Source organism: Oryza brachyantha, chromosome 6 (assembly GCF_000231095.2).
Source record: "Oryza brachyantha chromosome 6, ObraRS2, whole genome shotgun sequence".
Classification (NCBI taxonomy): Eukaryota; Viridiplantae; Streptophyta; class Magnoliopsida; order Poales; family Poaceae; genus Oryza; species Oryza brachyantha.
In genome coordinates, this window is record NC_023168.2 from 3,112,639 (window position 1) to 3,125,462 (window position 12,824).

General features: G+C 38.0%; 1 protein-coding gene across 2 annotated transcripts; it reads right to left on the reverse strand.

Annotated features, from left to right (window-relative positions):
- Positions 1–3,805: 3,805 nt before the first annotated feature.
- LOC102701177 (serine carboxypeptidase II-2) lies at positions 3,806–11,445 on the reverse strand. 2 transcript variants are annotated; one of them, XM_006655798.2, is made up of 10 exons: positions 10,913–11,445; positions 9,884–9,991; positions 7,523–7,618; positions 7,337–7,429; positions 7,159–7,244; positions 6,571–6,837; positions 5,690–5,823; positions 5,104–5,199; positions 4,714–4,822; positions 3,806–4,248 (listed from the first exon to the last, which is right to left on the reverse strand). In XM_006655798.2, exons 1-10 carry the CDS (start codon positions 11,211–11,213, stop codon positions 4,084–4,086), a joined length of 1,455 nt encoding a protein of 484 aa, XP_006655861.1. In that variant the 5' UTR covers positions 11,214–11,445; the 3' UTR covers positions 3,806–4,083. The 2 variants fall into 2 exon arrangements, with proteins under 2 accessions (XP_006655861.1, XP_015694253.1); XM_015838767.2 differs by lacking the exons at positions 9,884–9,991; positions 10,913–11,445 and adding an exon at positions 8,215–8,871 and having other exon boundaries at positions 4,049–4,248.
- Between the last annotated feature and the right edge of the window lie 1,379 nt (positions 11,446–12,824).

Here is a 12,824-nt window from a genome sequence, read left to right on the forward strand (position 1 = left end):
CTTTAATGTCTTATTCTCTTCTCTCGGCCGATTCAACCACATTTCCTCTAGTGTCACCACCAATACGCATATTCATAATTATTTTTGTTATTTTTGCTACAACTTATATAAGCTAAACTTATATGTTGGTATAGTAATATAACTCATATCAAACTAGCGAAAGGGTCTGTAGCTTAGTGGTTACAAAGGTCTCAGTAGCACTTGAGGTCCTGGGTTTGAAACGAATTTTCCAGGATTCTAACGGCTTTGTGCTTTCAGTGGTAAGCGACGTACCCGTCGACAGCGAGGCGCCTGTGGTGACTTCGTCAATCTCTCTAGGATATACCGACCAGGCTTCGGAGGTGCTCATAGGGGTAGGGTTTGCGTGCGTGCGTTCTCATCAAAAAATATGAAAAAATTTGATAAGATAGATTAATATGAGTTGTTTGTTTTTTGCTTTAACTTGTAGAAGTTAAATTTAAACTTGCATGTTGGTGGAGTAATATAACTTATATCAAACTATCTTGTCAATTTTTTCATATTTTTTATGACTATTTAAATGACATACAAGCAACGGGTGTATATACACTCATATGCTAAAAAACTTCTCCCCCTTATCCATAAGACTAACACCTCTATACCTTGCCTCGAGAATGCCGTCTATTGAATAGACCATTGTCCATCGTCCTTGTTCTGTGATGATATCAAACCATGGACTCCACTGTTTGATCTCTCCCTAAACCTGAAAATGGTGGTAAAGCATCTTTCTCACCTTGGCACTAAATAGTCAGAGGTCCTATCTTTGAAATGTGAAACACCATATATTATTTTCACAAACTAGCAGTCGATCTAGGGATATCAACAAATACACACATTATTGAAGTAAGTAAAGTATGCCCCTACAACATCTTTATCTAGCAATGTCATCTATTAGAACAGCCATCACTGGCCATCCTTGTTCTATATTGTCGTCTAACCTATTACTCCACTATCCTGAAGTGACCGCAAATTCTCTTTCTTACTAGGACACTATGCGAGCATTCTTTTGAGTAGATAAAGATGATTTTTCTTTTTATTTTTATGATAGTTATTTAATATTATAAATGATAGAATTAACTAGTACAAAGTTTAAGATCAATTTTAGAAAAGTAATTAAGATGATAAACTTCTATATAGAAAACTTTTTGCAAAGAAGAAACACTGTTCAGCCATCCGTGAAACGTGCACGCAAAATCTAAGAAAAAGGCCGAGAAAATTACGAAGAAAGAATATAGACTAAGAAGTCAAAGCTCTCTTTTTTTCACCTTTTGACGTAGGAAAGATTGTACAGTATTTTCGCAAAACAGCTGTTGACCAAAGGCACACACCCTGTTCTAAGTAAAAGCTTGCAAGCACGCGTGATCGTTGACCAGCTGATGTGTGATTAAACCCTAACACGCACGCACGCAATCAATCAGATTATACTCTCTTCGTACAAGGCGAATCCATGTGCATCTCCTATTATATTGCTACGTGTGTGTGTTGCGGTGTGATGTGCCGACCCGTTGGTTGGTTGGTTGGTTGGTGGGGTTGGGGAGGCTTGTCGATGGCGACGCCACACAGGCACAGGAAGAGAACCTGCACTGCATGCTTATTGCTTTGCTTGCTTTGGTTACATTACTTAACCATATCTTCTTCAGAGAAGCCGAAAGGTTTTACAGGTCACACATGTACGATGGTACGGTGGGAGCAGCTTAAGTAAGTGGCTTGACGTGATCACATGGTGAGGTGACTAGCTAGCCGTGTCATGTCATGTTTGGGCAAGGTGAGGTTACTTGTGGTGAAACTAAAACCTATTATCGGGGTTTAAGTTTTAGATCTTGATATGGGTGTCCGTCTTTAGCTAATTGTTCTTTCGATGCTACGTGGTATATCTATTAATCACGATTCGTATGTGATGGCTTCTTAGTCTCATGATATGAAAATTATTTTATTAAATAAACCTTTTTAGCAAGTAATTTTATTACTAAATTATCGGGCAAAATTTTTTCAAAACTAAACCTTTTGGCTACGCAGTGTTGATGACATGGCAAGACAACGCTGCCACACAGCCTGGTCGTCGTGGCATGGCGTGGCGTGGATGTCAGTGGCGTGGTAAGACAATGCTATTATGCCACCGACAAATTGTTTTGTCGCGCTAATGTTGATGACATAGCCAAAAGGTTCATACAGTGAAATATTTTTCCCGAAGGTTTAGTAATAAAATTATTTATTAAAAAGGTTTAGAAAATAAAAAAAATTCATGATATGTTGGTGCAATCTTTCGGAAATACTCGTATGGATAAAATGTGTGTGCGCGAGTTATAAGAATTGTGCGCATATGTATATGAGGATTTTTGTTTATATCATGTTAAAAAAATTCATACAAGATTAAAATTTAATGGAATGTCAACACATGGCAGTGTTGTATGAGATGTATAGATGTTCCCACACACCCACACTGATGAAAGTTCGTGTGATTAGCATCGACTTAATTGACAAATTTCACACGGAATAGAAGTTCCTAGGAGACTTGTGCAACATAGGTGTGTCCACACTTTGTGAAAATTCTTAAAAGGGCTAAGGTTTTACCGAATGTCAAAGGGGTATCGAGTATTGAACAACATAGGTGTGACCACACATCCACACTGGATGAAAGTTAAGGAGAGGGCATTGACTCAGGCAAATTGAAATGATATTTATATTTTTACAGAAGCCAGAAAACGACTTTGAAAAGGTTATTTGAGTGGAAGGTGAATTGATCATGGAGATGTGAAGGTCAAAACTTACATGCCAAATACTTGATAGCAACAGGCATTGGGAAATATCTAAGCTAGTAGAGAAGGGCAACCATAAGTTTTTTACAGTGTAGTAGATTATCACCTTGATGCACAATCGACATAGCTAATTGTGGTTCAAGCATGCTTCAGTTATGTTGTTGACAGTAAATGCAGCTTGCACATATTCAAATTGTCATACCACTTTCAGACATGAAAAGGAAAAGGGCCGTTCTAAACTATAATGCTGGAGTTAAAAGAATATTCTTCATGCGCTCATGGCTTATCATACACCATGGAATTAATTATTGGAAAAAAAAGTTTAGTAGGATGGATATCTGAAACTCTGAAACATAGTGCACAAAACTAATGCTTGGTGCTACAATAACTCCGTTCTTCAAAGTGGCAATCTTGGTTGGAAAGACATCACCAAATTGAAACAGCCTTTCAAATCTTTCAAAAAAGTTGAAAAAAAGGCACAATTAATAGCAAAAGAGATGTAAAAGAACAAAAAGAGGCTTCTTGAAAGATAAAAGGGAAAGATTGTGGCTTGGCTTTCTTTTTTGGTGGAGGATGATGCATGTTTCATTAAGTGGTAACACAGAAACCTGCAAGAATGATATGTACAAGCACATATACAAGGATAAGACATGCAAACCTCGAGACTCTTATAAGTTTTCTGGAAAAGGCTGCAAAAACCTTAAGAGGTGTTCATCTGCAGCAGGATTAGCAAGGATGCAGATTTTGAAGATGGCAGCAGCTGTATGCTTTGTAAATATGAATACAATTTGTCACATGAACAGAACACTAGAAAAATTATCTGTGCACATAGAGAACTTCTAGACTAGTACAGACAGAGGTAACAAGAGCTTAAGATTTAATCTTAAGGTCTAAAGATAAGATAAAACCCAGATTATATTGAGGAATTCTCATTTTTCTAATCTGGACTGGAAGACATAGCATTAGCATTCAGCATTTCAGCCACATCTTGCGAAAAATGAAATGAAGACTGTATGCTATCATATACATCATGTAAGATAATGATGTGAACATTCACCATCGAATAATATTTTTGTCTCAGGTTCATATCAACATCAACAGGCAGTGTCAATTCGTGGCATGAAAACTATTCCACGATTTTGTTTCCAGTTTCATTTAGGGAACACTTGGTGGCAGCTGGCAATAGTAGTGAGAAGTGACAACAGCTATGCTCATATATAGTATGAGTTCCATGCGATCTTGAAATACTAATAGCTCTGTATGAGCTGCCTTTTGTGATCCTAGTAATATCTAATTGTTGTCAAATATGTTACATGTCACTGTGAGAATCTGAAACAATGGGCATTGCTCTCCCAGCCAAGAATGATTTGATGAGAATAAGAGCCTGTTTGGGCCTATGAAGAGGAACCTCATGACCCGCGCCCCTGACAGACACAAAGTTTAGTCCCTTGTACCCTTGAGTCCAGCCACCAACCTGTTGAAACGCAAATGAATTCAGAAACTAAAACTGGAGGATGGATTCCCCAAACAAAATAAAACAATTGATCTAGTAGCAAAGTAATAATAATACTAGATGTTGCATTAGTAAGGTGCATGTTTTACAAGTAATATGGTCAATGGAGTTGGGCACAGTGATCGCAGCAAAAGGTTAGACACAAAGAATGGTATAGCCTGAAACAGATCTGTGAGATTTCTCTCCTTAGGAGCAAGGGTTTTATGAGTATTCCCTGGCTCCCGGCAATTCTTAACTCCCAGATAATCTCAACTTGCAGTGATTGGTGACTAGACCATTAGAAGTCGAGGACATATGTTCCACATAACCAAATACCGAAGATAAAATATGAGTGGTCTAGGAACAGAAGAATTATGCACAAAACAAACCAGAAACTATCAAGCCTTTGAACATCCATAGGTTTTTCAGTCAAGAAAGGACCTTTACCTCACCATCCTCGTCATACCAAGCACTCCAAGGGGTTACTGTCAGAAGTTTGAGGGCATCGATACTGTATCTAGTTGATGTTACTGGAAGCACCGCATCTGTATCTCCACTGGTCAAAATAAAAGGAAGATCGAACTAAATCAAAACATGCTATAATGCAGAATTAAGACGAAACAGGTTGCAGAATGACAAGGGGAAAAAAATAATGAAAGTAGAATATCAGTTGTAACTTGACATGACAGGTTTATACCCATCTTTTTATCTCTTAACTGTTTTTTGAACCATACAACCAATTGAACAAACAAGCTAGGTACAGAGCAAATCAAGTTGATCTAACTTTGGGTGCCTGAGTGAACAAAGACCTATTAAGTACACGCAGCCAGGAATCACCTGAACACCCATATACGAAGACCATACTGTATAAGTTCATGATAGATATGCAGCACAGATCTTTCGCAGTCCTTCCAGTTAGTGTTAACAATATCACTGCAAAGAATGCAAGTATCAACATGTTAATAGAGTAGACAGGAAAAAAAAAACTGGTTTGCCGACCTTCTTATCAACAAGTGAAATCAACAAACATGCTTTCCAATCTCAATAACATACTGAAGTGTGCCTTGTTGTTCTGAACAATAATATATTAAATCTAGGAGACTAGGACGCTTAGAATACTCAAACTCAAATTCAAATAGCATTATCCCAATGCCACATTTTTCACACCACTGGGAAAACATAAATTGATGGGTTGGGTGGAGCTGTGGAGGTGGGATCAAATTTTAATCCTGATTATATGGGGAAATAATTACAGCTATGAAAAGGAAAGGAGCCTTGAACAAAGTTAGTGACAGAGATGTGATAAATAATTCTCTTCAAAAGGATGAAGAACTAGACTACCATATTGCTAATTAATCATCATTGGTAAGTACGCCACAGAAACGGTAATATCAAAGGTGTTTCCAAAAATGATAAGATTTACCTGCAGGTTTCCCATTTAGATTTGTTAATGATCGGACTAGCATGAAGTGCCTTTTGCACCTCAGCCAGATTGAAGTATACAGTTGAATGCTTTTCAGTGCATGGATCATACCGCTCTCCCATTTTTCCAACAGACTGAAAAGAAATCATCAGTGAATCAGATGATAGAAACACATACGTTATGAGCAGTACGCGGCCAATTGCATGCAATATAAACGTATATGGTCAGATCAAGAAAGTTTCGCCCACTTGCATAGAATTAGTTTCTGTTCCCACGTGCAGAACTCTTTTGGACGTCTTTAAGTAGATAACATATAGTGCTTTTGAGTGTTTTTTTTTTCTGGAGAATAGCATTACGATTTTCTTGAACCCAATAGAGTGACTTCCTATTGTGTAGCTTGAACTTCCTATTATCTGTAAGGATGGATGCATGCTAAGGTTTGGTCATCTTTTTAAAATAGCTCTAATTCTTGGTGAATTGGCACATGCATATTAATTTTGTGAACACGGATTTAATTATGAGCCTGTGTTGGTAACCTCACCAACTCTATGTGAGGAGGTATATCTATCCAGCTGTCCCATCTCCATCCCTCCATCCAGACAGCTGATAGAACCATTCCATTCCGTTCTATCCCTCCAACAACAACAACAAAAGAAAAAACAAAAAAAAAGGGATTCATCCCATTTCTCGAATCAAACAGAAACTGAGACCATCCCATTCCAAAAAATAGGAATGGACCTAACCCATCCTACCTCATCCCCCAAACCAAACACACGCTTAGCACCACATCAATGTATGCATGGTTGAGTATTTAAGTCCATTTAATTTAATTTAATAATATCATGTACGATATTAAAACTCAACTTATGTTGAAAACTTACATGCAGCCTTTTCATGACTTTGTTCCTTGAGGCGGCAAAAGATGAATGGCAAGTAGGTGTGAAGATGCTGTACGAATCGATGTTCCCAGCTTCGGTACTAGCAATGTCAAGAATCTTATTACACTGTGATGATGTATGTACAAAGGACTCGTAGTCACAGAAAACATTCAGTAGCCTATATGTTTGATCGGAAATCAAGCCATTGGTCCACATGAATTGAAACACGCCAAGGTGATCGTGGAAATCATCAAACAGAGCATTTCCTACCTGCAAAAACATGCCATTACATACAAAGAAAATAAATTAAATATTGTTGCTCCTGGGGAGTTAAAATGGCATGTTCAAAATGAGAAATTATGTGCAGATGCATTGCATTTTATCAGCTAATAAGTTCAAAATTATTGTTAAAAAAAGATACACCTTAAGGGAAGTCAAACACAAAGGAAATCACTAGCATCATAACACCAAAATGTGTGTAGCTATGTAATTGATGCCTTAACCAAAACATACATTCTAGTAACTTCATACTAAGCAATCAATTTGTATTGCAAAATAACAGAACTAGAAGCAAAGCCATCAAAATCATACCATATAGCCCTTTAGATTGATCGATTTGTCTCCGGTGGCTTCATGGTGCCTCTTTATAGCTTGTGCTAATTGAGGAACATAGTGGCCTAACCAATTAAGATTTAACTGGCCTTAATTTAGATTCAAAGAAATAATGGATGATATAGAAGAAATAGAAGCTCACAAAATAGTCGCTAACCAGCATAACTCTCTCCTGTCACGTAGAACTCACGCCCCTTGTACTGAGGAAATCGTTCAATCCACTTTGTTAAGAACGTCAATGAATCATTGGCTGTGAAACAACAATAATATCAGTGAGCAAATATCGTTACATCCGGAGAACATAAATTTTATTTGAGCCACATGAAAAGCAAAGTGAAAATACCAGTCCTGGCATCCCCATTATTTAATATATCGTCAGAGACGTTTGAGTACGAATAACCAACACCAACTGGTGAATCAAGGAACAAGATATTTGCCACTGCAAATTTTCAGGAATTGTTAACGAGTATATCATACCAAGAACCAATCTAGGAGTCCAATAAGTTATAAGACTGACAATTTAGCAAAAGATAGTTACTACAAATAAAAAGCAAAAAGGTTTTAAAACAATGAAACTAGAGCTACATTATGATATGTTTATGAATGTCATCCATGGACATCCAGATTCCAGACATTAAGTATAAAAACATTGTTCAAATGCAAGGAGTTGAGTTTATGTACTCCACAGTGAAGGTAACCATCTAAACTGTACAGCAATGTTGTTTTTTGTATAAACAGAATAAATTCATGATTTCAATAACCAGATCTGGCAGTCTCCACATGGACAGGTTTAACATTAGGTTCCATAATATTGGTCAATTCTTTTAGAAAGCATTTTAGTTAACAATTGGAACCTAACTTAAGATAACAAACTCAATTTAATGCAGAAAACCCAGCAGAGCACTTTCAAATCTCATTCCAAGTTGCAATTCTTCTTTACTTTTGTTTAACCTTCGGGTTACCATATAAAGGCAATATACCAAACTTATGAAAGTAATTTATTGTAAATCCTAAACCCTCACAAGGTCACTTTACCCAGATAGGTAAAAGGAAAGGAAGTGGAGTAGTATATTTCTATACTGACATACTGAACAGTCACTTTTCTGTTATGGCAGCATTCAGTATATGCACTGTTCACAGTACGGAGACCACATCCAGGCTCGTACCAGCTCAGCAGACCTGGCAGGAGGTCTGCCACAAAAAGGAAGCGCAGCAAATTAGCAGAACAGTCAATTGTTAGTGCTTTCATTTAAATTAGAGATATCCTTTCAATTAGTTATTTCTTTCCCACCAAGATGATCTTGTTAGAGGTCGCCCTCTATGGAGAAGTTAAGCAATTCCACAATCCCACCCCCTCCAGTGCATTGCATATATGACTTCTCTCTGATGTGTGGTTCCCTGCCGCCAGTCCACTGGAGGTTCCCTTCTCCTTACCCTCATCATCCTAGCTTATAATATTTTTTGCAAAGATAGACTGTGCAACCCTTTTCTTAAAAACGAAAGTTGGGAGAGCTGACTTCATTTAATTGATATAAGAGAATGGTTCACCTTTACCTTTACAAATACTAAGGGGATAATGAAACCAATGATCACTTGTTTTATCCTGCCCTTTGGCTAAATATTGTGGTAAGTTGCTGCATGTGCTACAGATTTCCTGTATCACCATGCAGTTACTGACCAATTGCAGGCCACTGGCATGCTCGGTGATATGGAAACCAAGGATCATGCCACATATAACTTGTGATCCAACAACTGTAAATTCTCTGTATCACCGTGCAGTTTGTGATCAATTGCAGGGCACTGGTGTTGTCGGTGATATGGAAAGCAAGGATCATGTCACATATAACTTGTGATCCAACAACTGTAACATATTCCTTATGAACATAGCTCAATAATTGGACAGATTTGCAGAAAGAAAAAAAGATGAAAATTGCGATATGTTGTGTAGAGGAATGAGTTCAAAAAATCTCAGATGGGTGCCAACAGCGTAGAGATTGATTAATTGATACACCAATGTTCTGAATATATCTGAAGCTGTTGGGATGTGCTGCTACAGCTTAGTGCTAGTACCTTTCAGCTCTTGTTTCGGACAAAAGTTTACGGGTGAATATAATATGTCCTGCCCTTCCTTCTTTAAATGAAAGAAACAATGGGGGGCCCATGTCCTTTGAAAGAAAGGAAAATTCTTTCCTAAGGTAACATATCAGCAAATAAGTTCATCTATCACAATGCTGGAATCCTGTTACCAGTGTCAGGACTCTTCTAACAATCCTAAGATATTGTAAAAACTGAACAACATAGGTAAAATAGTTAGGCCCTTTTTGTTTGGGCTTATAAGCCGACTTTTAAGCCAAAAAGCTTAAGCCTACACAAACAAGCAGCTTTTTCAATGGACTTTTTTTAAGTCATAAGCCACTCTTGCACAGTTAAGCCAAAAGCTGGATTCGAGTAACTTTTTGGCTTATTTGGTATAGAGGTAACACCCCATTGTTAATGTTGAAATTTTAAAGCCACCGGCTTATAAACCATATAAGCCGAAAAGTAAGCTTAAAAACTTAAGCCAGTAATCCTAAGACCAAACAAAGAGCGCCTTAATATGGTTGTTTCTGTTGTGCCCAACAGAAGAGGGGACAAAAAAAGAACAGTTCTGTTTTCTTAGATGTAAAGATCAGCATAAATCAATTTGGTTTCTGTTGAATTTTACCTTGGTTCCAAGAATAGGGATTCAGATGTACGCCCTGTCCGTCTGCATTAACATGAAAAGGTCCTACTTCTTCCGCAACGCCATACGCAATTGATGAGCAACCTGGCCCTGGAAGTTAAATGCAGTGAAGTCAGTAGTATTCTCTCAGATCGCAGGGATCATAGTATTGTAACCAAATGAACTTCATGGAGAAATTAATGCATAATGCTCCAGTTAAGATCCCTATTTATCATTTATCAATACTACAAGAAAAAAATCTTTGCAGATTCACTGAGAACAAATTGCCTCACGTAGTCACGTAAGAATAGGAAAGCTGTTCTGGTCACCTTGAAGGCTTGAAACATTTAACTACAGTGGATTAGAACTGTTAGTTCAGTAAGGCTTACTTGCGAAAACAAAAAGGAAAAACTCAAAATTAAACTGTAACAGTTCTAAATAAGTGGTAAGTGATTTGTGGTGCCCAAATGTGAAATATGATAGTAGAAATCAATAAAAAAGAAAAATTCTAACAAATTTAGAATAAACCTGAATGCCATGTAAACTACAAAACGGTGATAAAAACATGAAGATAACCATAACAGAAGAAATCGCACCCGAAGAACATACCAAAAGGCATTGCCCTTTCATATCTCCAAAAAAAAATTGACTTGTTTAGTAAGAAATGAAAATGAGTTTGAATCGAAAATTTGCAGAGGCACAAACTACAGTTACTTCTCCATTTCTACCACTACAGTTACTAAACCTCTCCAGATATCAAATCGATTAATCCCCATACACTAGTCTCTACTCTTTAGGATAATCCCCACTCCCCCAAATTGTGCAAGTAGATCAAGATGGATGAACCACGCTGATCGAGGACTAGAGCTCCAGGAAAGCTGGTGTTTTTCTTTTTCAGATAAGGCGTCAGAAAAGGTAGCAGCTTTCCCCCACCACGAACGCAACAGCAATTCGTCTCAGATGAAGAAGAAGAAGAACCACTCAACAGTAGAAGTCAGCAGAAACCAAATCGGGGGAGAGGGGTCACCTCACCTCCGTTGAGCCAGAGCACGAGCGGCTTGGACGCCGGGTCCTCGGCGGCCTCGAAGAACCAGTAGAAGAGCGCGGCGCCGCGCTCCTCGCTGACGGTGACGTACCCGGCGTACTGCGCGAACCCGACGTCGAAGTCCTGGCCGGGCACCCGCGCCACCCGGTCCCACTCCTGCTCCGCCCGCCACGTCGCCGCCGCCTCCCCGTCCCCTTCCCGGCCGCCCTCGGCAGCGCCCACCGCCACGAGCAGCAGGAGCACGAGGGGCACCACGGCGCTCCTCCTCGTCGTCGTCGTCGTCGCCATCGCGGCTTGCGATCTCCAGAAACCACGGAGACAGTGGCGTGCCCGCGAGCTAGTGGGGTGGAGTAGTAGTAGTAGCAGCAGCAGCAGCAGCAGTAGTTTGGTGGGCCTCGTGTACTGGTGGTGGTGGGGGCTCAGGGACGAGCTGATCGGTGGTTGCGGTTGCGTGGTGTGCGGCGCAGCGCATCGTTGGTCGCCGGCGGAAGTAAAGGAGGAATCTTGGGGGACATCATCGGAGATGGAGATGGAGACGGCGATTGGCTGTGGTGCGTGGAATTTTTTATTAAATACACATTTTTATACTTTATATTCAAAAAAAACTCTTCCAAATGATTGGAGATGGAGTGTTTTTTTAAAAACTGTTTCCAAAACTTATTTTCGAGTCGGGGTCATCGGCATGATAAGAATTTTATAAATGAGAGTTGGGATGATTCATTTTTAAAAAAATAAATATTGAACATGTGTATTGAATAAAAAAAATATGTGTGGGGTGCTTTTTTTTTTAATTGCTAAGCTACAAACATATATCGTGTGAATTCATATACGGAGTATTACGGGACGTGGTAGTAATAGATTAAATCCATATCACATGCACCATGTTAGTCGAATCAAATATGCCAGCCAATTTCAAGTTTATTTGATACCACCAAATATTTTGTGGAACACTGAAGCAAACAAGCTCTTGGTGCATATTCCTCTCAAAAATATCCTAAATTTGATTGAAAGCGCGTCCACAGATTTTAGCGGTGGTGAATCAGGATTGCCTTCCTAAAAATATATATTTCAGGTCAATTTGAATTGCTACTAATTTTAAAAAATGCTTCAGAACACTCGTATAAAAACTACAACCTTAAAAAAACTGATAATATCTACGTATCCATTTCACATACACCACTTTAAACATCGAGCCGAATACATCAACTTCAATTTTATTTGATGCCACCAAAAACTATATCCCCCACCCCAACACAATTTAACGCGATTGATTTTCAGATCTAGGCTGACCATCCATTTTATTTAAAATCTACGTAGTTATTAAGTATTTTTGTAATTTGTTTTATCATAAATATATTTTAAAAATAAGTTATATGTTTGCATACGAATTATATGTTTTATTATCAAAGGTATTTTAACCATATAAAAATTTTATATGGTTGTAGAACTAAAAGTCAATGCATTCAGATTATTCTAGACCAAATGTAACCAATAACAAAGTAGCTCCCCACTTATCCAATTGGTTTATTTTTTCGAATCTAATTGTTTATATTCGATGCTACAATTTGTTACTCACTCTGTCCCAAAATAAATTAATATTTTATTTTTTATCTATAATGTTTGACTCATCGTCTTATTCAAAATAATTTTATGATTAATATTTTTATTTTTATTAGATAATAAATCGTGAATTTTTCAATTTTTTGAATTTTTTCAATTTTCGTGTGATTATTTTTTTAATTTTTTGAAAATTCACATAAGACGGATGGAGACGCGAAAACCGAAAGGTTGCCTTATTTTAGGACGAATGGAGTACTTCATTTGCATTTTCTTTTTGAAACACTTCACAAATAAATGATTATTCAAGGAGGTACTGGACATGGCAGACGTTGATACTTG

Bases quoted from the DNA above. Each gene is read 5' to 3' on its own strand.
- LOC102701177 (XM_006655798.2), bottom strand. From the start codon at position 11,213: ATGGCGACGACGACGACGACGAGGAGGAGCGCCGTGGTGCCCCTCGTG. The intron at 7,430-7,522 runs GTATTTTCACTT...GTTGTTTCACAG, and splicing joins TAATGGGGATGCCAGGACTG to CCAATGATTCATTGACGTTC. The intron at 6,838-7,158 runs GTATGATTTTGA...ATGTTTTTGCAG, and splicing joins TCAATCTAAAGGGCTATATG to GTAGGAAATGCTCTGTTTGA.